The following is a 27499-nucleotide window of genomic DNA, read 5'->3' on the forward strand; positions in this document are numbered from 1 at the left end:
GCTGTTTATATACAAAACATTGGGTTCGCAAATGTGATATATAAGTAAGTATATATATATATAAATAAATAAATATATATATATTCATTCTGAGCACCTAGGAAAGAGAGACAGAAGGATATGGGTCCCAACGAGGGCCATTGGTGTGATGTCCTTAAGACATGGGTTTGCGGCATGGTGCTCAGAATGAACGTTTTAGGTCATCGCTGTATTTGGGTTACACCGTGATTGATGTCATCGGGTGATATTCTAACAAACGTTTAATCGCAGAATGGCGGCCGTGGACAGCTTTCACCTTCTATACCAGGAGATAGCCAGGTCGTGTCACCACCAAGTGGAAATTCTGACCGTTGTAGGAGCCTGTTACGTGTCGTGGAAAGGTCTCTGTCTCCTATGTGAGTGCTACAATGTACTCCGCTCGCACATCAACCCTCTTCTGCTCCACAGGACCAGCCTGGCTAACAAGTACGGAGAGTGGGCTGTAGTGACAGGCAAGTAGTACTAACCACCGCCTGCTAGCATTATACCCCAAGCAAACAGCAATCAGTAATGTGTAAGGGGTGTTTTTTTTTCTGCTGTTCCCCAGGAGCTACTGATGGTATTGGGAAGGCATACGCAGAGGAGCTGGCGAGCCGTGGCATGAACATTATCCTGATCAGCCGCAATAGAGAGAAGTTACAGAGAGTGTCTGAGGCCATCGCTGCTAAGTATGGGGTTCAAACCAGCTTCATAGAGGCAGACTTCAGCAAGGGCCGGGAGGTCTTTCCTGCCATTAGGGATGGCCTCAAACACGTGGATGTCGGCATCTTGGTGAACAACGCCGGAGTTGTGTATGAATATCCCGAGAGGGTTACCGAGGTCCCAGAGGACAAAGTGTGGGAGATCATTAATGTCAATATAGCTGCAGCCACAATGATGGTGCATATAGTGGTACCGGGTATGGTACAGCGGAAGAAGGGGGCCATTGTCAACGTGGCTTGTGGCACCTGCTATAAATCAAATCCTCAACTAACCATATCTTGTGCTTCCAAGGTAATTCATCAATACATACATAATACAGGATAGTCTTTTGTCTATAACTTTATCGCCGTGGCTCGGAGCCCGGCCGTTATTAGAATTGTATTTTCAAGGCAATAATGATCACCAGGGTGAATGTTTTGTTTTTCACATCTTTAGGTTTATTTAGATAGACTAAGCCGGGACCTTCATTTGGAGCTTTCTCCCAAAGGGATATTTGTTCAGACCCTGATGCCACTTTGCATAGCAACAAAATCGATGACCTCCTGCAGAAAATTACACCGCTTTCCCATTCTCGCCCCGACGCCAGAGACCTACGCCCGCCACGCAGTCCAAACGCTTGGTGTTTCCAGTAGAACAGCTGGATACTGGGCTCACTCCTTCCAGGTAATAACAAGATATCAAAATATATTTTCAGTATATTTGGAAAGTTACACAAATTAACTTTATTACATTGATGTGTTCCAGATTGTTCACCATCTCCTGTAGCTCCTAAACTCTTTACATCCTTCACAATCAAGTTCTTCTATTGTCTTGTTCCGTATACAGCTTGTTGTTGCTCAGTGGATCCCCAGATGGATGTGCTGGTCTCTCGGAAGGTTCCTGTATTCCGCGTACCCATGAACATCTCGTATTCTTCTGTAGGAACTCGTGTAATGGTCTCACGTGATGTGAATCTATTTCACTCTGGTCGAGTTTAGCTGATATTTAAAAACTTCACTAGCAGATGTATACAACAATATTTTGTGAGTAGATTAAAAGACATCCAATTATTGGTCGTGGTAGCAGGTAACGTCCCAAATATAGTGGTCTCATCGTCTTGGCTGTTTTAAAAGTTATCACCTTAGTTACATCATTTTCTGATTGAAATAAGACATGACATCCGCGCTCCCTGCCTCTGGACTCGTTGTCTACAGCCGCACGCAAAACACCACAGAGAAAAAAAAATTAATAAGCGGAGGCGGTGTGTATCAAATTGTTGTTTATTTGACTGAATAAACATAATATTTATGATTTCACTGATACCTGGACCCCCTGTCTGTGTTCTGTTCAACTCATTGACTATTGCAGTGGAACCACCAGTTCCAAAAGTGTTACAAAGATCATTAATGTGTGATATCCTCTACGATAAAAGGCAAGTCTTCTAAAGATTTTGAACAATGAAGAAAGGTGATTGAAATTACAGAGATACATATGTATAATGACCTGGGTCAAGAGAAGGAAGCCTCGGTTATAACCAGGAGCCCGTGTACCAACATGGCCCATCATATTTCATCATTTGCCCTTTCGCAGGCGCAATCCAGATTCGGGCACAGATTCCTATTTGCTTCCAAAGTTCATTGATCCAGCGAGGTCTTTACTTTATTCTATCGTTTCCACTATACGGGGTTCAGTTGAGTAAATCGATTGACTACAAATAGACATTGAACTGGATTCCTAAATGGCATTGCATGGGCAAGGCTGTAAATATAGAGCAATCGTCATGGAAATTAATAAAGGATTTAGCATTTCACATCGTCATATGTAATGAAACGCGTCGTGTAAAGGAAACGCAATATTCAGTTAATATTTTTCTTTTTTCCGTAAGCTCCAGCTTCTTTGTTTCTTTTCATCTACCATGTTGGGTTCCAATATGACAATGAAATGTCTGTAAAAATCGTATATATATATATATATATATATATTTAATGTTTAAAAAATTGTTTTTTTATCAAAATATTTTTTTTACATTTTAATAATTGAGATGCACATTTTAACTTATAACAGACATGGATCTAATAGGTATTGGTTGAGGTTTTTTCTATCTCGTTCTTGAATGAAAGCCAGATATAGCGTGTGTCTGCTCTGTATAAATATTATTATTTTTATTTTTAATACATTGGGTGAATAAGTAATGCAACATGGCCATTAGTAAACCCACATTGACATGGCATGTTGTCACTTTGTTAGGTACTGTTTTGTCAATAAAGTTATGTGTCGCGCGCGGAGGATGCTGGGAGGGAAGCGGACCAATTAGCGAGAGGGGCCTGAGAGCGCGAGGATAACAGCGGAGGTGAGGTGGGAATAATGAAGAAACTTAATGAAGTAATAGAAATTGATAATTCCAGAAGAGACGGACAAAGTCTGTAGAAATGACAGAAAAGGGAGGCGCGAAGACAAATGGGGCAAGGTAGAGGGGCTAATGGAGGAGAAAAGCCGGCGTGGGAGCCAGGCGTGTCGGGTTAGAAGTGGCTGCGAGGGACGTGTAGAAGTGTTAGGGAGACGGGCATGGTGGCGTAGAAGGGCCGGCAGGAGAGACGTGGCTGTCTGTCAGTCAGTGAGAGGGAGAAGGAGAGAGACACGTAACAGTGTCAGGGAGACAGGGACATGTCGAGATAAAGTTTCAGCAGAGATGTCTGCCTAATAATGAGAGAGGGACGTTAATAGAGAAGTGCCAGCATGAGAGACGTGTCTGTCTAAAAAAAACGCCCGGGAGAGATGGGTAATAGTGGCAGGGTGACACGGGGTATTATTGCCAGAGAGACAGGCATGGATAGAAATGACAGCCAGTCAGAGTCAATGTGGATAGTATTGTCTAAAAGTGCCAGAGAGAGTGGCTTGAATAAAATGCCAGGAAGAGAGGCAGTCATGGATGAAAGTAAGAGGCAGACTGAGACATGTGGGGATACAAGTGCCAGCAAGAGAGAGATTTCAGGTAAAATGACAGATAGAAGCAGGAAAGTGACAGGCATAGGTACGCGTTCTGGAAAGACAGGCAGTGATACCAGTACAATCAATAATGTGTCAGTGCTTTAAAAATATATTTAATGTACATAACATTTTTCTAATCGGTATATTTATATATATGATGGTAAGTATCATTTGCGGAACAAACATTAGCTGCTATTTTTCCTCTCTTCATTCATGTTGTATGGATTGTAAGCTCCGTCTGCACGGTACTGTTGTAGTTTTTAGTGGGTGTTTCTCTTGCTACAGATCTTCTCCGACCATGGATATTGAAGGATTTGGAGAGCTCCTGCAGCAGGCAGAGCAGTTGGCTGCTGAGACTGAGGGTGTTACAGAGCTGCCCCATGTCGAAAGGAATCTGCAAGAGATCCAGCAGGCTGGAGAAAGGCTGCGCTCCAGGACTATGACCCGCACCTCGCAAGAGTCGGCTAATGTTAAAGCGTAAGGATCCCAGGGGCGAGCTTTAGGGCTGTGGAGTGCAGATGTTGCTGGTTATGGGATTGTAAAAGAGCACAATAAGTATCTTCTGTGTGATCAAATGAGGGAGAAAACATGTTCAGATACGTGGAGGAGGTAGATTATTTCTGCGAATGACTGAGCTGTGAGAGGCCTTATCCAGTTTGATGGATCTTGGCTAAGGAGGTCTTGTTTTCAAAGTGTTCTGTGAGATGTTCAAGTGGACCTCTTACTTCCTAAATACGGCTAATAGAACACCCCTAGAGTACTCGGTCTGTGCTTCAGCCCGCTAGATGAAAAACAAGTCTAAATTGTGCCTTCCTTACAGATCTGTTCTTCTGGGGTCCAGAGGTCTGGACATTTCTCACATCTCTCAAAGACTAGAGAGCCTTAGTGCAGCAACAACATTTGAGCCTCTTGAGCCAGTAAAAGACACCGACATCCAGGTGAGATATGTCACTGTATTTATTTCTTTACAGGTAATACAATTAAAAGTTGTTTATTATACACTTTTCTTTGGTGGAGCTGTAGTGGACATTCAGGTGCATGAATTTTAATTAAGTAGTTGTACTGGGAATGGTATACGTACTGAGCTGAGGATTTTTAATTTATTTTTTATATGACTGAGCTAAATCTAGTTAAATTGAAGTCAGTTTACCTATCATGTTCCTTCAATAGTACTTCTGTCAAAAAACTGCTAATCCCCCTATCCTGTCTGTTATCCCGCATACTAGAATGCCAGTTTCACAGATGGGGTCAATCCTGTGCTCAGCTGCTAGAGTTCACATCTGCATCAGTAGAGACCCATTGCGTTAGTTAGATGTCAGGAGCCATCCGCTAAGACAATGAACTGGCAGAGATTTCTGTATTTTATTTTTAGGTTGCAAATGTTTAACAGTCTATATGAAATATATAATTTCCGTTGTCTTGCTTAATGTGGTGTGTTTGTGTATGTATATATGTTATTTTTCTTATTTAATTTATTTACTTGTATTTCACTTGTTTAGCTACCTTTTAGTGTATAACAGATTTCAGTACTTATAGTTGTGTAAAATAATATATTTTAGGGGTTCCTAAAGAATGAAAAGGACAATGCACTTTTGTCTGCAATTGAAGAGTCGAGAAAGAGGGTAAGTACATCTTGTCTCTCTGCTTCAGTAGGACATACCTGCTCCACTTAGTTCATGCACATTCAGATATCATTCTGGTGCTCTGAGTTTCCATCTTACGCTTGCGAATTGTTTGCATTCAATTGTTTATTCTGTAGACGTTTGCAATGGCAGAAGAGTACCGCAGAGAGTCCATGCTTGTTGAATGGGAACACGTAAAGCAGAAGATCCTCCACACTCTACTTGCCTCGGGGGAGGATGCTCTGGACTTCACACAGGAGAGTGAGGTTTGTACCATATGTAATACTGCATTAGTGTCAATGTATATCAATGCAAACAAGGCTTGGATTCCTGACAGTATATGAAAGTAGGAAGTGTACTGTTTGTTTTTATAATCCAAGCTGTATTTAGGAATTCAAGCCTTGCTTGCATTGATAAATCCTCAGACTTAAACCGGTGGACGTCCTGTAAAATCCCATTCTTTATTTCTTTGTACCAGACCAGTTATGTCAGTGAATCCGTTGCACCCGGACGCAGCTCTTTAGATAACGTGGAAATGGCATATGCCCGACAGGTGAGGAGTTTAAAAAATATATATATTTTACATTTCTTGTACGTTGTGCGGGTTTGCATATTTAGATGTCCGTTTTTCTTTTCTGTAGATTTATGTGTACAATGAGAAGGTGGTGAGTGGTCACCTACAGCCCAGCCTTGTGGACCTGTGCACGACGGTTGCAGAGAGATTGGATGACAAGGTATTGCCCTTATAATTTTACAGTGACCACAGATTACTGCCAGCCCAGTAATACTGCACAGGTAACCTGCTCTTTTGGAAATACGTGCCTCATGTTCCACATTTCTCCTTACAGAATGTGTCTGATTTATGGACTATGGTGAAACATATGACTGATGTCCTTTTGGTGCCAGCAGCTGACCCTCTGAAAAGTCGTTGTAGTGTACCAATGCAGATGGCATTTGTGCGGCAAGCATTAAACTACCTGGAAGAGAGGTAATATGTCCAAAATCATCTTTGATGGTCATAAATGAGCCCATACAAGATAGTTAAAAATATGAAAATATTCTGAGTGGTTTGATTGAGCTGCCCTTTGTTTTCCAATTTTTCCAGCTATAAAAACTACACACTGATGAGCGTGTTTGCTAACCTACAGCAGGCTCAGCTAGGTGGCATCCCTGGAACCTTCAACCTTGTGCGAAGTTTCCTAAATATCAGATTGCCATCCCCAATACCTGGACTGCAGGTGCGGTGATGACTAAACTGTAAATGCTTGAATATAGTCTCCAATAGTTGGCATCTTACAAAGTTCTGTTGTTTTGTTTGCAGGATGGGGAAGTTGATGGGTATCCAGTGTGGGCACTGATTTACTACTGCATGCGCTGTGGTGACCTAATGGCGGCCCTACATGTAGTGAACAAAGCGCAGCATCAGCTGGGAGAGTTCAAGAACTGGTTTCAGGAATACGTTCACAGTGAGGACAGAGGGTAAGTGAACCCCCAAATTAGTTTCACTTTCTTGTATAAAGATGCTACATATTGTACATAATTTATGCTACACATTTGGTAAATTGTTTTATCTTGGGCATACTAGTAAGAACTCATCATACATAGAAGGCTGGCTATTCTATTTCAGGCACTTGCATGTTTTACAGTAAATCCAGCTATGTATTGTTGGAGCATAGAAGACATATATATATATATATATATATATATATATATATAATCTCGAGATAGAGATGCGATTTGCCACTGCCTTTAGCGTATCTTATGCAAAAAACTTTTTCCAGCATTATTTTATTTTTGTCATTGTAACGTGATGCACAAATGGACTTTTTCTCCTTTCAGGTTATCTCCAGCATTTGAGAGCAAGCTCCGGCTTCATTACAGAAGAGCTGTGAGATCTAGTACTGATCCGTACAAGAGAGCTGTGTATTGTATCATTGGCCGGTGTGATGTGACAGATAACCACTGCGAGGTGGCTGACAAAACAGAGGACTACTTGTGGCTAAAAGTCAGTTGCTCTGTTAACCCATCTTCTCTGTGTTTGAAAGGGAGTTATTGATAAAAAGGGATATTTACATACGTTTGATGCTAATGTATCACACAACAATTTGACTAGGATGCCTTTGTGTATAAAGGAGATAAGCTGGTAGACACAAAGCAGCAGAATCCTTCTACGATTTCCTGTTACATCATTTCTGCTCTTTAAACATAACCTCATATTTATTTATTTTGGGTGACACTCCTTATGATATTGGTCGTGAGCCAGCCACCTGCTTTTGTTGATCTAGAAAATAGCTCACCAAACTCTTTTAATGTTCACTCGGTATTAGATGAGGTATCCTACTTTACTTTAACATGCATAACAAGTTACTCGGTATCTGTTTTTGCATTTTGCCGTGGTACTTGCATATTATTTAATATGTTTCAACAAAGATGAGCTCTTTGCTTTCACAGATTCCCAACCAAATGCTTCTCCTTATACTGCTATCCTTTCAGAATGTCTAAGGATCTGCATTTATATATGTGTGTGTGTGTATCTATATATGTGTGTACGTGTATGTGTACGTGTGTGTGTGTGTGTATCTATATATATGTGTGTATATATAACAATGTATTTGTTATTTTCCCCCTGGCTGCCCCCGTAATATTTTTGTGTATGTTTTTTAAGTTGAGTCAGGTGTGTTTTGAAGGAGATGCGAACAGTTCCCCCCAGGACAAACTGACACTTCCACAGTTTCAGAAGCAGCTGTTTGAAGATTATGGTATGTGTCCTTAACACATAATACATGCCAACCTTGCTTAAAGGGGGTACTGAGGTAGACACTAAGTGCCACTCTTTTTGTCTGTTTCAGGGGAGTCTCATTTTGCAGTTAATCAACAACCATTCCTCTACTTCCAAGTACTTTTCCTTACCGCTCAATTTGAAGCCGCCATTGCCTTCCTGTTCCGCCTAGAACGTGCACGTTGTCACGCTGTACATGTGGCACTTGCCCTTTTTGATTTGAAATTGCTGCTAAAATCATCAGGACAGAGTGCACAACTGTGTAAGTGTTTTTATAGAGAATCTGTAACTTGTCTATGTCAGTATTTTATATTTTGGTCTCAAAGCTTTATTTGTTTAGTAAATGTAGTGTTTGTTAGCTTGTTGATCCAAGCAGTTTAGTGCTCCTTGGCTATATGTTTTGTGGTGTGACTTGAAACTTGTTTCCCCCACTTCCTGTGTCTTTAACATGAACTTTGAATCACTTGTGGTTTTTAGGGCAACCACAAAAAAGAATGTGGCATCAATGCTATATTCCCTCTGCTCCATAAATGAGTCCTGCAGTCATCAATCATGGTAGAGGAGGGTCAATAACTTCCCAGTTACCCCTGTGTGCAATACCTATCTGTTGGCACTTAGCTTCTATATTCTCTTTGCATGTGTAGTAATTATACTTTTATTTTTTTGTAGTGACTCAGGAGCCTGGGGACCCACCAGGTATCCGCCGTCTGAACTTTGTGCGTCTTCTGATGCTATATACACGGAAGTTTGAGCCCACAGACCCCAGAGAAGCGCTGCAGTACTTTTACTTCCTCAGGTAATCCCACTTGTTCTGTGGGTCACTGTGTGATCATTGCAACAAATAGCATGTGATTATCTTTATGCACAACCTCTTTTGTTTCATAGCAACCAACATATTTTCCTCTAAATTCATTCATTTATTTTTATGACTTTAGATTGCGGTGGTATATTTATGGTTATAATAATCTTCGCATCTCTCTGTTTTACAGGAATGAAAAAGATAGTCAGGGAGAAAACATGTTCATGAGATGTGTCAGCGAGCTGGTGATTGAAAGCAGAGAGGTAGATGCATGTTCACAGCTATAATATGTTTTTCTTCTTCACTTACTTCTTTTGCCTGTTACAGTTTGGTTTTAATTTTTGTTTCTCTTTTAGTTTGACATGCTCTTGGGGAAACTGGAGAAAGATGGGAGCCGAAAGGTAATCTATGTTCACTGCACACGTTTGATTGTAAGGGCCGTTAATTATTAATTATATGTTTCTGGCATATTTCTGGAATTGGTCAGTATGAGTTGATGTAAACATTTAACTGTACACAAGGAAACATATTTTAACAATATTGATATAATTCAGCTTTGTATCCATCTGAAGTAAAGTCTTGAGTGACACAAATATTGCTGTAGAGAAGGTTCTTTTGGTAGAAGCAAACTATTTTAAAGGAGTAGCTTCTTTTAAAAGATTTATTATGAACCACAGTTATTCCTGTTAAGAAATGTGCTTTATTTATGCCTGCTGCCAATGCAAAACTGATGGTGGCATCACAGTTATTAGACTGTTGCATTGCAGCTTTTTCTTCCGTTAAAAAGACATACGGTTTGAGTTATAACATTTTTTTGGTTTTGTTGGCAGCTTGGAGCTATTGATAAGTTCACAAAGGATACAAAGCCAATCATTAATCATGTGGCGTCCGTGGCAGAAAGCAAGGGGCTGTTTGAGGAAGCCGCTAAACTCTATGACTTGGCAAAGGTAACCCCCTTTTAGTGGTGGAATTTTACAGGAGTTTTGACCTGGGCCTGTATTGTTGTGTCACTATATAAATTTGTAATAGTTCATGCCTGGGAAAAGCATTCCAGCTGTTCTTACACCATCTAATGAATTCTGTCATGTTCACTTTCTTGTCAGAATAGATGATCGCCAGTGATCTTTAGTGTCCTGGGGTTTGTCAGCGCAACAAAGAATGTTTTTAGTGATTCCTCCCAGTAATATTATTTGTCCATAAGCTTACCTTCACATGTTCTGGCCTATTATTTGGAAAACAAAGGAGAATGTATAATGAAGATTTTTTTATGTCTAGCTACATAATTGCTTTCTTTTATATTTTTAACTATTAAGTGGTTGCAGATCAAAATACGTGGGGAGTGGCCTTGTGTAATCTGTTCAAAGTCCTATCACCGACAACAGTATTTTGGAATAACCTAAAAGTGCAACGTACATGCGTACCTACAGTTTGTCAATATAACACATACGGCTATGAAGTGTTTCAGTATTCATTATTGTTCAAACTTTATTCTTTTTAGAATCCAGACAAAGTTTTGGAACTGACCAATAAGTTACTGAGCCCTGTTGTATCTCATGCGAATACTCCACAGTCTAACAGGGACAGGCTGAAGAACATGGCTCTTTCTATTGCAGAAAGGTACGGATTGCCCAAAGTTTATCGTGTCAGTTCCTTTCATGTTTTTCTTTAATATGATTTGGGCTAACACTTGACCCCCCCCCCCATTTGTTTTCAGATATAGAAAACAGGGTATCGGTGCAGAAAAATCTATAAACTCCACATTCTACCTGCTGCTGGACCTCATTACGTTTTTTGATGAGTACCATGCTGGCCATGTAGACCAAGCTTTCGATGTAAGTTCACAAATTTAATAACACTTGTCTTCGTTACTTATTTGTGCAAATCCATCTAAACATAATTTATTGCCATCGATCAACAGTAATTCCACTACCAAATGTGCAGTTTGATACTCCTCTGCAAAGGAACTCTTTGGATGTCTGTTTTATGGTGTTTTACATTTATCGAGGTAATTGAAAAGCTGAAGCTGGTGCCTCTGAGCCAGGACAGTGTAGGAGAACGAGTAGCTGCTTTCAAGAATTTCAGTGACGAGGTGAGTGGAGTGGGTTTTAAATGTTGGGCTAACTGACTTCCTCGGGTCTTTTGTTGCGTTGATCACTACTTATACAGTGGGTTTTAAATGTAAAAAGTCATCATGGCAGCTAGCACAACCCTAATGTCACTTCATAAAGTATTGCTTACCTACAGTAACTCTGGTTCCAACAGCCTTTAAGGAATCTGGGCACCTCTTGTCAGCTCTTGATACTGCACTAGGTGTATAGGTCTGTATCAGGGCACATTAACTTTTTTAACACAGAGGTAAATTGTAAATATAACTTTTATTTCCCAGATCAGACATAACTTGTCTGAAGTTCTTCTAGCAACAATGAACATCTTGTTTACTCAGTACAAGAGGTTGAAGGGCAGTGGGCCCTCCACACTTGGTCGACCTCAGAGAATGCTGGAGGATAAAGATTCTGTAAGTGAAGAGCTGTATGAATTTAGTAGGAAAATCTTTTTTTTTTTTTTTCTTTTCCCTTAACAACTCTCATGTCTTGTTAGGTCCTGCGCAGTCAGGCTCGCGCCCTCATCACATTCGCGGGGATGATTCCATACAGGATGTCTGGGGACACAAATGCTCGGCTCGTTCAGATGGAAGTTCTTATGAACTGACCCCTAAATAACACCTTACCATCTCCATACCCGCACCCTCCAAATACTGTGTCCCATAATGGAATTTGTTATAGCGAAATAAATAATCCGTTTCCAAAATCATCTTGTTTTTGTTCTGTTATCTATTTTATTTTATTTTAAAATATACTCCTTGTGTCACAACTCGTTCAAACTGAAAGGATGTTATTAAAATCAGTGGCATGTTAAGTGGCTAAGTTAGAGCCACCAAGCATTAGGGTTAAACATTCGGGATTAGATATAAACTGTTTTACTGGTTCAAAGTTTGAAATGTGGCATTTCTTTATGTGCCTTGGATACAAAGGTGTTAGAAGCACATCATTTCTAGTGGTGGTCCTTTGAGATATAAGTTGTCAATGTTCTCGTGCATTAACTGCTTTCACAGTTGCCTGAAAAGAAACTCCAAACTCTTGGATTCTAGGAGCAGTTGGTTAATGTCTGATGAACAGGGTGACCAGATTACATTTTTTTTATTGGGCATACATGAAAATGCATCAAGCAGGGCAGCTTCATTTCAACACAGTCCTGTAGTATACGTTCTGTATACATGTCTGATTGCAGAGGAAAGTCAATCACATTTAGTATTCATATCACTGGTGGCTAGACTTAGTTACAGAGCTGTGCATTCAATGTAGTACGTGCTGCGGGATATATTAACTAACCTGTGTAATGGGAATAATACTGTTCTCTCGTTATCTCTGCTTGATCTTAATCAACAAGTTCATATGGCTGTGAAGCTTGAAGGAGGCAGTCATAAAAATGTACTGTGTACAAGAAGCCTGGTTTAGCCTTGTGGTGTTTGTGGTCTATGCATAAGGCTTCTATTTATTTTTTGCTTAAAAAATAAAATCAGGTTTAGTTTATCACAAATTAGAAAATGTAACGCATGGGTGCTTTAGCTGTAATCATTCAATAAGATATATTTTTCCATTGTGTTTGGTACATGTAGATGCAGACGTTATACGGAAGTTCATGTTTACGTGATTACGTTTCTAAGTAGGCCAAGTTGATTCTTTTGCTGCGATGCCGTCATATTGGTAAGTTTGAATTATTAGAACAGACGTGTTTTAATATTAAGTAGTATGTCCTCTATATGTACATTGTACAAAGCTCAGGTTGTCACGGTCTGAGCACAGGTGGGCCAGTAAGTGGTAGCTTTGCACACCTGTCCTAATTTATGGATCACCTGTGCTCAGATGAGAAGTTGCAGAGGTACCTTCGCCAAGCTTTTATATACATTATCTTGTGATGTTTAACACGGAACTCTGCATTAAAATATTTATTAGCTTTATTGGCACCAAATTTATAAATATTTGAAATGCAAAATAATGTAGAAAATAGAAAAGGGATGAGTTTTAGGTTTCTCTTAATCGTATGCTTCAGTTTTGTTTGACTTGTTTATTTTGGATTTATTACATGCCGTGTCTGGTATCGCGATATTCTAATATGTACCGATGACCTCAAGTGACCTCAATGTCATTTAAAAAGCCAGCCTTTTTATAATGTGATCAGCGTGGTATCATAAACTGCAGTTCCCTTGAATTTATTCTTCCTCCATCCGCTTTTCGGCTCAGGAGAACAAATAATGAAAATTAAATGAATTATTTCACTATTTCAAGTTTAAAAAAAAAAAAAAGCTGTTGGCTTTAGGGCAGAAAAACAGACGTTTTCCATTAACTTTCCAGGACCCTGCCAACTCATTCTAGTGTAAAGAATGTGCCTGCTGTCGTCTCAATTGTTCTTGATAAAGATTTTATCTCTTGTACCAATTACGACTGCATGTGACCGAAGCCGTCAGTAATTTTAATGATTTTTGTAACCTGATCCATGGAAAATTAGGTTGCTTTGACCCTCTGAAGAATAATTTTACTGTGAATCACCGTTGTTTCCATGATACCTTATTTCATGTTCTTGCTTATTCTTTTCTGACTCTTGTCTTTTTCAGATCAGTAAGTCCAGGAGGCAACCTGTTCTGAGGTATTAGAGCAAAGTGTGTTTGTTTAATTTTCCTTTTATATGTCGTAATTAAAGCACAGTGTTAATTGACAATCACACTTGGGTTTTATATTTATTATTTATATCTTTTTGGAATACTCGGAATGCTTCATTTTCATGTGATGCAATTTTGGGCCCGCATAAGTTGTTGCTATAGAAACAGAAAGCACTTCTGAAAAGTGTGCATTTTCATGCGATTAAACCTTCCGAGGAAATCGGGAAAAAAAACCGATGTACAAAAACACTAATTAATGTGGAACAGCACCTATTTTTGTTGACGTAGACCTTGAGAATAAACGAAAAATTGGGGGCACAATTTGTTATAAATTAGAAACTTTATAGGTTCATTTATTAATTAAAGGAAATCTGTAATGCCGTATTATCAATTAAATGAATCCAAATGTTACTTGTTTTGGCTGTTTAGGTAAAACTCAAATTATACAGTGTGGATGAATGAGGGTCACCGTCTGCAAAGGGAAATACTTTGGTGCATAGTTCCAGAAGTTGTCACCATGGAAACCAAAAGAATGGTCCAGATCGGCACGAATGTTCGATTAGCTTCTGCACAAAGAGACCACGTTTTTAGTCGGCACCTTGATCACTTCTTATATGTAATTTCGATTGTCTATTATGACTGTCTAAAGTCTTAGCCATGGAGCTGTATCTGATCTACCGATGCAAGTAGTGGTAGATTGGTAATACCTGGAAGCACACAGTTTGGACATGTAAACCCTCGCTGCTACCACCTTGTGTTACAGAGTATATGACCACTTGGATAATGTGACGGGGCTGGCACCCTTGCTGCTGATTGTGATGACCCGGATCCTCTGCATTTTTTAATTTGGCATTTTGAAGGAGGTTGTATGCAGAGAATGCCAAGGGTAAGGCCTGACAACTTGTAAGACATAAGGAAATACTTTCACATTGAGACAGACGTCTCTGAGACAATTGGGGTACCTGGTGTTTCCAAAGTTACTTAAGATAGGGGGCATAATGTTCTTCCACCTCGCTGTTAAGGAAGTATAGATCCCATTCTGCAGTATGTAGATATATACCATGTGTGTATATTTATGTATGTGTATATATAGATAACTGGTATTTTAGCTGATACTCCCCTAAAAATGCACGTAGTTATTAAGAGTTATTTGGAGTATTACAAATAGAAAATACCAGAAGAACTTCCCTTTGGCTTCATGTGTACTTGCAGGAGTTTTGAGACTACTAACTTTTTTTCTGTGAGTCTTTCATTATGGCTGCCCTAATCAGTTTGCTGATCAGAGTTTGTGGTTGTTCTGCTCAGTAATTGCCCTTTTCTTTGCCCCCAGGCTGTGTTATTCTAAGTAAGCTTGCCTAATTGTCCTCTGTTCTTGTTAGCGTTTGCAGGTTTGGTTCTCACTGGTTCTTCATGGTATAAAACCCCCCACTCTGAACTTGGATGGAATTAGTTGCCCAAAATCCAGTTGGAATGAAATGGCGGAGAGTAGGAATGAGATTCTTGCAGACAATGCCCCGTCCAGCGGCAGGTTTACAATCCGTTCGCTGATCAGCACAGAGGAAAGTGGCAAATCTTCTTCAAATGGACCTCAGGAAACCACTTATGACACATTCAACCCCAATCTCACGCAGTCCAGCACCTTGTACATGAGGACTTTTGGGTACAATACAGTGGATGCCGTGCCAAACTATGACCATTATGCCAACACCGAAATCTCTGGGGAAATAAGAAAGGTCAGACCAACCCTTGAGGATCTTCACTCCATTTTAAAGGTGAGAGACTTGGAGAAAAAGTCACACAAACATTTTGTGTAGTTCATAGTTCATAGTTCCATAGGTAAAAAATAACACATAAATTAGGTACGGACCAGTTCAATATGAAGATAAATAATTTGGCAAACTGATGGCTGGCAGTTACATTAATCCCTTTTTTGTATAAGTAGTATAGAGCGGTTATTCTACTTATCTGACCTGTGCGTAGGATTTTTGAGATACAGACTTCTCTAAGGTTCATTTTACCCAAATATGCCCATGTAGCCTGCAGTCCAACCTGTTAACTGCCTTATTCTGTACATGTGATAAAGCCGACTGGCATGTGAGTGCGTAAAGTAGTCTACCTGGATTTCTCCTGAGTTGTCAGCTGATAGTAACACATGTCTGGCATTTTTTGGAACTCTGTAGATGCTTAAAACTAAAGTGCAAAAACAATGTTTTCTCACTATAAAAAAAAACTATGTCTAATGTGCAGGAACCTTCAACTGGATGCTAAAAGACCACTTTGTTCAGAAGTGTCTTCTATAAGTGGTCACATTTATCTGCCAATAACCTTTGCTGTTAATATAGTTGTGGCATTCCGTAGATGGTGCGCCTGGGATAGACTTAGTATATGTGTGTGTGTGTGTGTGTGTGTGTGTGTGTGTGTGTGTGTGTGTGTGTGTGTGTGTATGTATATATAATTAAATGTATTCATGTACCACTGTGCATGAATAGTTAGATAAGCCTCGGTTACCCATCTCTAGAGTTAAGTGGCCGTCTTCCGTATGTTCAGGTTCCTATTTTACTCCGGTGAAAGGATACTAGCAATTTTCACTTGTCTGTGTGGTATCTTTATTTTTGGGGGGGGGGGGGGGGTACAGATATATGTCTAGATCATTCTGTTGATATAACTTATAAACCAATGCATCGCAGAGTTTGAGTTGTTGGTGTGTTCAGAGACACTGCTTTACAAAGATCTTTTAAGCAATCTTGCCGCATGTAATTGGGAACATTATTTACAGAAGAAATAAAATATTTTATAAAATGTTATTTCCTCTAAGTAACTTAGTGAAGCACCTTGTTACTTCCATATACCCCAAATATTCTAAGAAAAAAAGTGAGACAAGGATAGGAAGGATGGACAACGGTGTTTGGGTCCCGAGTAGGTATTGGGAAAGAGTAAGTAGACGGAGGTGAGGATCAGAGTATTGCCGAAACAAATATGTAACTATTAGTTTGGCTAGTAATTTTATTTTTGCAAATACATTGCATTTACAAAAATAGTCCATTCATCTGTTAAAAAATGGCATTGCTAGAAACTGATCTTCTTTGATCACTTTTTATTCTTGCTGTGGGTTTATGTGCGCACAAAAGATTTGAACTGTTTTCTCTCTGCACAGCATGAGTCCAGCCGAAACCTGCAGCCTCCGGGTTACGAGGCCAGCCTGGAAACCCCGGAAGGAGAGGCTGGGAATGCGGACGAAAAGGCGGTTGAAGAGCCTGTTAGGTTTGGATGGATCAAAGGTGTGATGGTAAGTTTAATGGTGCACCTCATGGCTAATCTTCACTCTCATCCTAATCGTGGCAAACAAACTGCATTTTCCAAGATGATTCCATCATAAATAAGACTGGACGAGCGGTAAGGGGACGGCCCCGGCACTTTAAGGCCAGTGGCCGCATGATGCAGTTAGTACAGCCAAGGGATGGACGTGCGATGCCGCGCGTTATGTTTTTATGCTCATGTAGCGTGCGGCCGGGTATATACAGATGGCGTCCACACACTGCAGCACCCAGTCTAGAGAGATTGGGTGAGTATTCTGTTGGTTAGCAGCCCTCTGGGCATTTGCCCGGTGTGCCCGATGGCCAGCACCTGCCATGTGCTTCCTATAGCTGTGATGCCACCCTATTTACTGATAATCTGTGTGTTCAAATGTATCCAAAATAAAGGGTGCAGTCTATAACAATTTTAGGCCTATACTGTGATCAATATTGAAGTTAGGGCCGGTGTTTGTTTTGATAATGAAATCAGAGAGAATGCCGGTCTTACTGGAAACTGAGATAGTTTTTTTTTTTATGATGCCATTCAAAGTGACGAATGCATTGTTTCCCTGCAGATACGCTGCATGTTGAATATCTGGGGAGTGATTCTGTATCTTCGGCTGCCGTGGATAACGGCTCAGGCAGGTATAGGTGAGTAGAACTGCAAAGTTTCCTTTTTTGGTAGGAGGAGGCAGGGGGGGACTTTTCACCGCAAAGATATGGAAGGTAGCATTACGTGCACCCCATCACAATTACAGTGGTTATTTCTTCTTTTGATATCCCTTCCTCGCAACAGACAGACATCTTTGCTTCTGTTATTCAAAATCGGGATTTCCCATGGAAAATGACTGGCTGTATGCATGGATGTAATGTTAGGCTATTGTGTCATGTTCCCGCAGCGCTGACATGGCTTATTATCTTCATGTCTGTGACTGTAACCAGCATCACTGGGCTATCCATTTCTGCCATTTCCACCAACGGGAAAGTCAAATCAGGTAAGACTAATTAACTCATTAAAGCAGATTTGACATTTTTCCTCTATTCAACACTTTACAGTTCAAGTAACTGTTTACAGATTAAAATAAGCTATATATATATATATATATATAATAGAAACCCAACTTTTCTGTGTACCCTAGGAGCGATCGTCTTCACTTCCTTTTCTCTGTATCTCTGTTAATATTTATCCCCTATTATTAAATTGCTGATGGTTGTTAGCGGGTTCAGACAGCCAGAAGCTGCGAAAGCGAATCTTGCTTGTATTTTTAGTATATCAGTTTCCTTTAAATGTAAAAACGTGAAATTAAAGCAATATGATTTGTCACCCAACAAATCTTTGGTGATGTAGGTGGCACCTATTTTCTGATCTCAAGAAGTCTTGGACCTGAACTGGGGGGTTCTATTGGCTTGATATTTGCGTTTGCCAACGCTGTAGCAGTTGCTATGCACACCGTAGGATTTGCCGAGACTGTCCGCGACCTGATGGCGGTAAGAAAATGTGTGCGCTGGTGTCATCCCTCGAAATGTGAAAGTCAATACAATGGTAGATGACCCATTTCCTTTTTTATTTACAGGAATATGGATCAGCCATTGTCGATCCAGTGAATGACATCCGGATTATTGGGATAATTACAGTCACGGTCCTGCTTGGTATATCACTGGCCGGCATGGAATGGGAGGCAAAAGTAAGAGTGTTCAAAGTCAATCTAAAAATTAGAAACTCTTTGGTGAAAGAGATATTTGGAGATTCACATGTGCTGTCCATTTCTCCTTGGTGTCTGGGCTCTGTACCATATCCGTGTCTTCAGTATGGAATACGGAGAGCGCCAATACAGCGGACATGGAGAGGGGCAAACCATAGACTATTTGTCAGTATTTTATCTTACAAACCGTTTGGTCCAATATATTTTCTTTTTCCTCAGGCGCAGGTTCTGTTCTTCATAGTTATCATGATATCATTTGTCAATTATTTGGTTGGGACAGTGATTCCACCCACCGAAGAAAAAATGGCAAAGGGATTTTTCAGTTATCGAGGTGAATAATTGGGAAAGTGGTGTTGATTAGAAGCTGCTGTCGGTGGGGAGTCGCAGTCTACGTTTGACATCATACAGGAATAACAGTTAACAAGAACCTTTTTTTTGCAGCGGACATCTTTGCAGAGAATTTTGTTCCTAATTGGCGAGGACAAGATGGAAGTTTCTTTGGAATGTTCTCTATTTTCTTCCCGTCGGCTACTGGGATTCTGGCCGGTGCAAACATTTCTGGTGACCTGAAGGTATAAGAAAAGAAATGTTGGAGATTAGCAGATTAAATGATGTCCATTATGCTGCAATGTACAATGTATGCTTTTTATTTGATTTAGGACCCAGCTGTAGCCATTCCGAAAGGGACCCTGATGGCAATCTTCTGGACTACCGTGTCCTATCTGGTTATATCTGCGACCATCGGTATGTAGGATTGGTAATTACCGCCGTTTACTGATTTCCTGAATCGTGATTGTTAGGCTTTGTTGTGCCATTGTGCGGATTTTAGTTGATGGTCACTAACCTTTTTAAATTGCTAAATGCAGTTTATAGAACAGAGGTGAAGACATTCCTGGTGTATCCACCACGGTCTGAAAGAATACTAGAAAATAATATATACTGGATCAGGATTGCAATATATGCAATATGCCAAAAAGGCCATAAAGTAATGAGCAGAGCCACCAATAAAACCCCTTTTTTAACCCGCTAGTGGCGATGAACACATTGTTGGTCTGTCTTGTGGAAATGACACTGTTTTTAGTGCTTTTCTTTTGTCATCAGTTTTAGAATAGAAAAGGAGTTTAGTATAAAATATTTCTGTTGGTAATTTTTGAGCAAAAAGTAATTGCTCACACATTTATTTTTATTTCTTTGCAGGGTCCTGTGTAATTCGGGACGCCTCTGGAAGCCTGAATGACACCATCACTGAAGCAGGCCCCTGTGTGGGTCTGGGCTGTCAATTTGGATGGAACTTCACCGACTGTGCCCTGAAGCAGGACTGTAAACAGGGGCTGAGCAATTACTACCAGGTGTGTATTCTGAGGGACATATCAAGCACACACGTGCAAACATTTTTATATAATCATATGAAGCAAGTTGTACCAGCGCAAGTATGCATATGTTTTACTGCTAAGAGGTTTAATTGGTATATCACTGGATACATATAGTCTTGTGTATCTGTATACGTTGTAGCGCAAGCAATGCCATATTGGCCTGTGTGTGTATTGCAGACTATGAGCATGGTGTCTGGCTTTGCACCTCTTGTCACTGCTGGAATCTTCGGAGCCACGCTGTCTTCTGCCTTAGCCTGTCTGGTCTCTGCACCCAAAGTCTTCCAGGTACAGAAATCTGTTCTCATCACACTAACTGTGCGTGAGATAAAATGTTTCTTCTCGTAACAATCTCACTATTTTGTTAATGAACCCTTTAGTGTATGTGCAATGTCTTCGTCCCGCTATCCATAGTATTGTAGGACACTACCAAGGAGAAATGGGATTTGTACGTGTGTTTTGTTTGCTTACTTCATTCTTGTGTTTTCCACAAAAAAGGTGGCTTAATATAAATAAAAAAAGGATATTATGAAATCTATATTTAAAATGGTATTTGATTGTAGTGTGGGTTCATCTTAAATTTGAAACACACTTTTTTTTTTTTCTGGACAATTGCCTCCATCTACTGTGCTTACTTTTTCTATATAGATTACCCTTTCTTCCCTCACCTCCTCAGAATATCCCTTTAAGAATTACCCTCTTTATTTTCTCTGCCAGGGACATTTCACATATCTTTCCTTAGTGCTTCTGGTAGGAATTAGTAAGAAGGTTCTGGGCTATTGCATCTCCTCGGTAGGAAGCCAATGTGTGCTCCGTGTTTAGTAAATCCAAATAAATTAAGATTTTGGGTCATAAGCTATGATTAAGTGCCTGTTGTGTGAAGCTTTTTCCAAAAAAAAAGTAAGCGTGAGTTGCCAGACCCGTTTCTTTCTTTATTTGGTAGGATTTACCTTACTGATGCCTTCGGTTTCTTTAAACATTATCTGTCCCAATAAGTACTACTGCATACATTAATATACCTCTCTCCATCTCTTCCAGTGTCTCTGTAAAGACAATCTTTACCCGCTGATCGGATTCTTTGGCAAAAGTTACGGAAAGAATAATGAGCCAATTCGTGGATATCTCCTCGCTTTCCTCATTGCATCTGCATTCATCCTCATAGGTGCGTACAGCAGACTTCTATAGAGACGCCTTTCAGCCTTATGTTTATTAGCGCCCAACCAAAGCGGTGGACTGGCAATGGTGATCGGGGTCAATCACCACCTAGGACCACTTTGATTTGCCAAATTAGGACCACTTCCATAATCTTGTGCCCATGATGTGCTTGTTGACATTTTATATAGCTACAAGGCTGGAATATGTATCCGCCACTCTCCGAAATCTGCACTTGCATTCAAATGTTTATGTAATATCCCTTATTTCTTGCAAATATGTTGCCTGTATACCTTAAAGTCATCAGGTATTAGGAATATTTATTCCTAAATCCACCTTCTCTTTAACACGATACCCAGTCTTTGGTATTTCTTAGCATCAAACACTATTAAACTTGCCACTTTACACTCCGGGATAACACATTGTTCTTTTTGTTACAGGCGAGCTGAATACCATCGCCCCGATCATCTCTAATTTCTTCCTGTGCTCCTATGCTCTTATTAATTTTAGCTGTTTCCATGCCTCCATCACTAACTCCCCAGGTAAGTGCCTCGTCTTGCCCGACTTGTACGCTCATTTGAATCCTTGTATTCTTTCTGATCCCTTACTGAGCATGTGCAAAGCCCGGCATACACAGCGGATGCAATGCATTGTATGGAACCGGCGGTGTAAGTTGGCACACAGACACAAAGTATATTTCTGTGCTGCCCAGTGTGGCTGAACTCGTGAACGGCAAAAGTCCCTGGCTTGGTGATCCTTAACCTCGTGGTCTGCTGTGCTCACACATCAGTGTCTATTTATTGTGTCTACAAAAGCACAATGGATTTTATAATGGTGCGTTCATTTTCTATGGCAAAGTATGGTACATAACTCACTGTGCACTGCATATCTGACATATCGATAGAGATGTAGATACACACGCTTCCTTGTTGCTTCCCTTGCAGGCTGGAGGCCTTCGTTTAAATACTACAGCAAATGGGCATCGCTTTTCGGAGCAATAATATCGGTGGTCATCATGTTCCTTCTGGCCTGGGAGTCAGCCCTGATTGCCATCGGCATTGTCATATTTTTGTTGGCCTATGTACTCTATAAGAAGCCCGGTACGTTCACAAAGCTGTCCTTCTGCATACACATGTAACACTTGTACTGCGCTGCTCTCTGTAAACATTAAATGCAGCAGGACTTCTCGATGTTGGTCCACAAGCTCCTCTGATGGTGCTTGATTTCAGGATCTCCTCGGGTAAGCGCAGGTGGAGTTTGCTAACTGAGTCACCTTGGCTCAGATAATCTTTGGTAGTGAATCGGAATTAAGCACCTCATGTGTGTATTTGGGAATGATGGCAAACGTGGTGTCCTTAATGTCTCCTATATGCCTTCCCTTGTGCTATTTTGTTTGTAGAAGCGAACTGGGGATCATCGGTGCAGGCCGGATCCTATAACATGGCTCTGTCTTACTGTGTGGGGCTAAATCAAGTGGAGGAGCACATCAAAAACTTCAGGTAATGTGGTCAAGCTTCTTGTCTCCATACTCGCCACAATCCATCCTAACCTCGTTTACCACTCTTACCTTCATCGTATTTACAGTGCGTGCCAAAACAATCTGTCCATTCCCGCTAAACAATCTGTCCATTCCCACTAAACAATGTGTCCTTTCCCACATTGCTTACACTAGCCACATGTCATCGCATCATATCCCGCTATCCTTTAAGGCAGTTTGATCAATGCACCTTTTTTGGTGTAAACATTAATCTGTGCGTGATGTCATCCCATCGTAGGCCTCAATGTCTGGTCCTAACTGGACCTCCAAACTTCCGCCCGGCTCTTGTGGACTTTGTCGGGACCTTTACCAAGAACCTGAGTCTGATGGTCTGTGGCAACGTAATTATTGTAAGTATGTGAAAAGGACCCTATGTTAAAAAACAGTATACTGTATATACCTATATCTCAGGTGATTTATACAGATTCCCTTAAATCACATCAATAATTTAACGGGACCATGCAACTATCCTATACGTTAAAGTGCATACGAATGCTGGAGTGTCGTTTTTAAACAAACGTGTTACTGCGATTCGATTGATCAGGGACCCCGAAAACAGAAAATACAGGAGTTGAACCCAGCCGGCCATGTCAAGTGGTTAAACAAAAGGAAGATTAAAGCCTTTTACACCGGACTCATTGCTGATGACCTACGCAGTGGAGTTCAAATGCTCATTCAGGTAAACCTGTTTCCTTTTTTCAAGAGAAAAAAACCTCACACCAGTTAAAAGGGTCTCGTTTATCTGAAATTCTTATAGTTTCTAGTTAAGTGTCATTAAATTACACCAACAGGTGATACTGTCATGCTGAGGGCCTTTTTTTCTGATTCTACATCATCCTATAATTAGCCGAACCCTGTAGTTAATGATTTCACCCTAAAGTATGACTGGCAAGAGGAAGCAGAAGGATATAAGTTAAGGCTGTTAACGGGGCGTGTGTAGATTCACACTGGCAGCAGGGTTGTATAGAAGAAGCAGTACCTCTTTAATCTGTTTACTTTCTTGACTTTGATGTTCTACTGTTGTATCTCCCATAATCCTCAGACAGACTCTAATGGTGGTTCTAGTCTAGCAACAGCAGGATACAAGCATATTATGCAGCCATGAAACCAAAGTGTGCTTTTTTTCTTTCTCGTGTTGAAGGCAACAGGCCTGGGGCACATCCGGCCAAACATGCTTGTTATGGGATTTAAGAAGAACTGGCAGACATCGCACCCCAGGAACATCGAGAGTTACGTAGGAATACTGCAGTAAGTATGATATTCTTTAAGGGGTAGAACGTCCGGTTTTTCCCACAGATTCATTTTATGTTCTTATTGCAGCGATGCATTTGACTTTAACTATGGGCTGTGTCTGCTGAGGATGAAAGATGGCCTCAATATCTCTCGTGTCATGCAGGCTCACAGTAAGTATCCTCAAATGTGTGTGTGTTGCCAACACATACCTTTCCTTGACTGTGTGTTACAATAGTCCATGGTATGTGTTTGCAAAAACTTCATCCTTGAGTGTAGTTTGGGACATAATTTATGGTTTACCACCGACTGTGATTGCATGCGTTACTTCACGTCTGTGTGACTGTAAAATAATGCATCTGAACCTGTACAGATCTTGCTGATCGTCACAAACCATGTTTACATGCGCTTTTTCTGTATTACCCTGTCCAGTTAATCCAGTGTTTCAACAATCAGAGGAACCAAACGCGAAAGATGGGGGAGAGAATGGAGCCACCTGCATCCCGCATGAGACGTGTACGTTAACGCCACACGTGATGATATAAGCAGAGATTTTTCCAGTTGCCTCCCATGGTGCTGCTGTACATATCTTACCCTGGGCTATGCGGAGGCTGCCTCGTGGGCTGCTATGTACACGTAACCCGCGCACAATATATACCGTACATGACGGCTGTGTCCGCTACATGCTAACCTGTATCTTGTGTGAATTGCAGTGGATCCAGAAGCTCTTACTGTGGAACAGCAGGCGAGCACCATCTTCCAGATTAAGCAGGAGAAAAAGACGATTGATATTTATTGGCTGTTTGACGACGGAGGTAGGCAGAGCTAACAGAGCCTGTTAAAGAGTTAATGTGAAATAGTATGGCTTAAAGTATCAATCCCTATCTTCGTCTCTTCGCTTGCTTTCCCAAGATCAGTGCTGTCCAACCGGCGGCCCGCAGGATATGCAGCAATTTTTTGCTCAGTTTAGAAACTGCACATTAAGACGGTATCACCTTTTGCGTTAGGCGCTGTCTATGAGATGTAAAAGGTGACCGCTTGTTGTATATTGGCCTCTCGGCATACCTCCATACGTATGAGGCACCTCTCCTTGTGTGGGCCCAACCTTCCACACCAATCAAGTTGGACAGCACTGCTCTAGATCCTTACCCTATCCTCCATAATTTGAAGGGCCCCATTATTTAGGTGGAAGTAGATCTTTTAGGATCCTTGATAAAACAGTGTTTGCTTTGGGGAGGACAGAGATGATCTAACTTTTTTTTCTTTTCAACAACCATATGCAGTTTTATTCAACGTAAAGAATTGTGATTTTTTTTTTTTTTTTTGGCAGGACTGACCCTTTTGATCCCATATTTGCTGAGTCGTAAGAAGAGGTGGGAGAAAGCTAAAATTCGTGTTTTTGTAGGAGGACAAATCAACAGGATGGATGAAGAACGCAAAGCGTAAGATAGCCTTAGAATTCTAACCTGATATTGGTTCTAAAATCCTGTAAAAAGTTGACATGTCATACATGCAATCGGCCTCTTCCTTGCCGAGCCCCGGCTGTGTTCTGTTGCGCTGTGAGACAAACGCTCTATCGCATCTAGTGTGGAACGTAAGAGTCGGTAGGATGCTGCTGGCTCTTGTATCAGTGTTTGTTATCATATAATTCACTGTATGCATAGCCATCGCACGCAAGTAAAGCACAAACCTCATCTTCTTCTTGTGTGTTGTAGGATGATCGCTCTGTTGAATACGTTCAGAATCGGGTTCCATGAAGTCCACGTTTTGCCAGATATCAACCAAAAACCTCGCCCAGAGCAGTAAGTAGATACCAGCAATGTGCAGCATGTATTGTGTATGGGCGCTTAGTCCGAGGGAGGAATAGTATTAATTTTGTGTAAAGGCAAGTGAGATCTGCCATCTATATGGTGCATAGACCTCCCCTCGGTACTTAACTGTTTGCACACCATATCTGGCTTTCCTAGTGGGGATGCTGGTGCCTATGGCTGGGGGTGATTTATATTTAAGACAGAATGAAATAAATGCTATATAGGTAGGCATGCTTTTTAGTGGGCCATTGCACTACATCTGGTGATCACAAAGCCATGTGCTAGATGTATCCGGCTTCTGGACATTCACTTATAATGCATTGGCACCTGACAGTAACATAGCATTGATGGCCATTGTCAATCACAGTGTCTGACCTGCCTATACCACACAGATGGCGCCAGGTCTTTAATGCCGCTCGTAATCATGTTACTATGGAATCTACGTTCAGATTATAGCAGCAGATAAACTTTTTTTTGGCTGCTATATTGAGTTTGCATCTCTTTGTTAGTGTGAAGCGGTTTGAGGACCTCATCGCTCCATACATGCTGAATGATGGCTTCAAAGACGAGCTAGTGGTGAATGAGATGAGACGGGACTGTCCCTGGAAGATTTCAGATGAAGAACTTAAAAGGAATAGATTGAAGGTAAGCGCAAGCGGCCGACAATAATCTCCCTTGAATGGCACAAGTGAGTGAGATGTATAATGTCGTGAAATGTGGAGCATTTTAAACGCCGAGAGTACTCGGTTACTTTTTACAGTCTATGTTCTAATTATGAGGACATTTAAGCCCAAAAAGGAATTGGGAAAATGTAACCTTCTTAGTATGGTTTCACGGTGCTATTGTGAATATACTGAATTAACAGACTTGAATTATTCTCCTCAGTCCCTGAGACAAGTCCGTCTGAACGAGGTGCTGCTGGATTATTCCCGGGATGCTGCTCTCATTGTTATGTGAGTAAATACCTCTCCCGTACTGTGTTTTCCGTGCCTACAGGTCCAGCCTGGCCGCATACGACATATATTTTGCTCCAGACTGTCGGAGAAATAACACATTTTTTAAGGCAACTCCTCCTTTTGAACCCAAACTCATTTTTTATTGAGCTTAAATATTAAACACAAAACAGGATTCTTGCTAGACGTTCCTGGCGGAGAGAAGGTGAAGTAAACCTTTTAAATGCTTTAGCTTCCCCTTTGCGTTGCCTGGAAGACTGCAGTCCCTTGTAACCAAAATGTTGTTCTTTTCAGAACAATGCCCATTGCAAGGAAGGGCAAGTGTCCCAGCTCTCTGTACATGGCCTGGCTGGAGACTCTCTCCCAAGATCTGAGGCCTCCAGTCCTACTGACCCGGGGCAATCAGAAGAACGTGCTGACGATGTATTGCCAGTAACGTCTGCTACAGAGAACACCCCCTCGTTCACGGCCTTCCGCTCCTACCTCCGAGCCCAAAGAATAAATACGGATATCGCTTGGTGGCTGCCAGCCCTGCCACGTGTCCAACTATTGCTTTCACTTTATGAAGGAGATATTTGGTTCCAAAGCCTCTGGACCACCCAGAACTGGATTCCCCATAAGGCAAATTGAGCCCCTTGCCCACAGTGCCACAGGAGTCATATACCCGGGTATATACCCGGCACACAAAGCCTTTGTTTTATCTGCACAGGGGGTTCAAAGGGTAATTATGGTTTCCTACCACGCGACACGCTTAATTGACTCTCTTAATGTCTTGTCATGTCGCCATCATGTTTTAGCTACCTCTTTATATGGGGGAAGGAGAAG

At 41.0% G+C, this 27499-nt stretch overlaps 3 protein-coding genes across 3 annotated transcripts; all 3 read left to right on the forward strand.

Moving 5' to 3' along the window:
* Positions 1–271: 271 nt before the first annotated feature.
* Positions 272–1506, forward strand: LOC149299058 (inactive hydroxysteroid dehydrogenase-like protein 1). Its single transcript, XM_089486566.1, has 4 exons — positions 272–491; positions 587–1032; positions 1177–1404; positions 1486–1506. The coding sequence occupies exons 1-4, from the start codon at positions 272–274 to the stop codon at positions 1504–1506; spliced, it is 915 nt and encodes a 304-aa protein (XP_089342692.1).
* A 2500-nt stretch (positions 1507–4006) lies between these two features.
* LOC149299059 (nuclear pore complex protein Nup93) lies at positions 4007–11617 on the forward strand. The gene is made up of 21 exons (XM_089486394.1): positions 4007–4185; positions 4529–4646; positions 5268–5330; positions 5468–5596; positions 5809–5883; positions 5972–6064; positions 6179–6318; positions 6436–6568; positions 6652–6809; positions 7170–7335; positions 7996–8089; positions 8180–8371; positions 8779–8905; positions 9099–9171; positions 9265–9309; positions 9739–9855; positions 10407–10525; positions 10623–10740; positions 10914–10997; positions 11295–11423; positions 11507–11617. The coding sequence occupies exons 1-21, from the start codon at positions 4007–4009 to the stop codon at positions 11615–11617; spliced, it is 2463 nt and encodes an 820-aa protein (XP_089342520.1).
* Positions 11618–15148: 3531 nt separating this feature from the next.
* On the forward strand, positions 15149–27110 carry LOC149299060 (solute carrier family 12 member 3-like). The gene is made up of 25 exons (XM_089486692.1): positions 15149–15397; positions 16780–16911; positions 17494–17569; positions 17818–17913; positions 18267–18406; positions 18493–18603; positions 18841–18952; positions 19063–19193; positions 19281–19365; positions 19819–19970; positions 20172–20279; positions 21030–21153; positions 21584–21685; positions 22088–22243; positions 22543–22642; positions 22919–23030; positions 23225–23359; positions 23822–23928; positions 24001–24101; positions 24624–24725; positions 25241–25352; positions 25626–25712; positions 26231–26366; positions 26607–26674; positions 26969–27110. The coding sequence occupies exons 1-25, from the start codon at positions 15272–15274 to the stop codon at positions 27108–27110; spliced, it is 2853 nt and encodes a 950-aa protein (XP_089342818.1). The 5' UTR covers positions 15149–15271.
* Positions 27111–27499: the final 389 nt, after the last annotated feature.

The sequence above is a fragment of the Sceloporus occidentalis genome, unplaced genomic scaffold (genome assembly GCF_023333645.1).
Source record: "Sceloporus occidentalis isolate IW3139 unplaced genomic scaffold, rSceOcc1.0.p SCAF_29, whole genome shotgun sequence".
NCBI lineage: Eukaryota > Metazoa > Chordata > Lepidosauria > Squamata > Phrynosomatidae > Sceloporus > Sceloporus occidentalis.

Coding starts and splice junctions, on each gene's coding strand:
- LOC149299058 (XM_089486566.1), top strand. CDS start 272: ATGGCGGCCGTGGACAGCTTTCACCTTCTATACCAGGAGATAGCCAGG. Junction 492..586: donor AGAGTGGGCTGTAGTGACAG/GCAAGTAGTACT, acceptor GCTGTTCCCCAG/GAGCTACTGATGGTATTGGG. Junction 1,033..1,176: donor CCATATCTTGTGCTTCCAAG/GTAATTCATCAA, acceptor TCACATCTTTAG/GTTTATTTAGATAGACTAAG.
- LOC149299059 (XM_089486394.1), top strand. CDS start 4,007: ATGGATATTGAAGGATTTGGAGAGCTCCTGCAGCAGGCAGAGCAGTTG. Junction 5,597..5,808: donor ACTTCACACAGGAGAGTGAG/GTTTGTACCATA, acceptor TCTTTGTACCAG/ACCAGTTATGTCAGTGAATC. Junction 8,372..8,778: donor AGGACAGAGTGCACAACTGT/GTAAGTGTTTTT, acceptor ATTTTTTTGTAG/TGACTCAGGAGCCTGGGGAC.
- LOC149299060 (XM_089486692.1), top strand. CDS start 15,272: ATGAGGACTTTTGGGTACAATACAGTGGATGCCGTGCCAAACTATGAC. Junction 22,643..22,918: donor GAGCACATCAAAAACTTCAG/GTAATGTGGTCA, acceptor ATCCCATCGTAG/GCCTCAATGTCTGGTCCTAA. Junction 24,726..25,240: donor TTGGCTGTTTGACGACGGAG/GTAGGCAGAGCT, acceptor TTTTTTTGGCAG/GACTGACCCTTTTGATCCCA.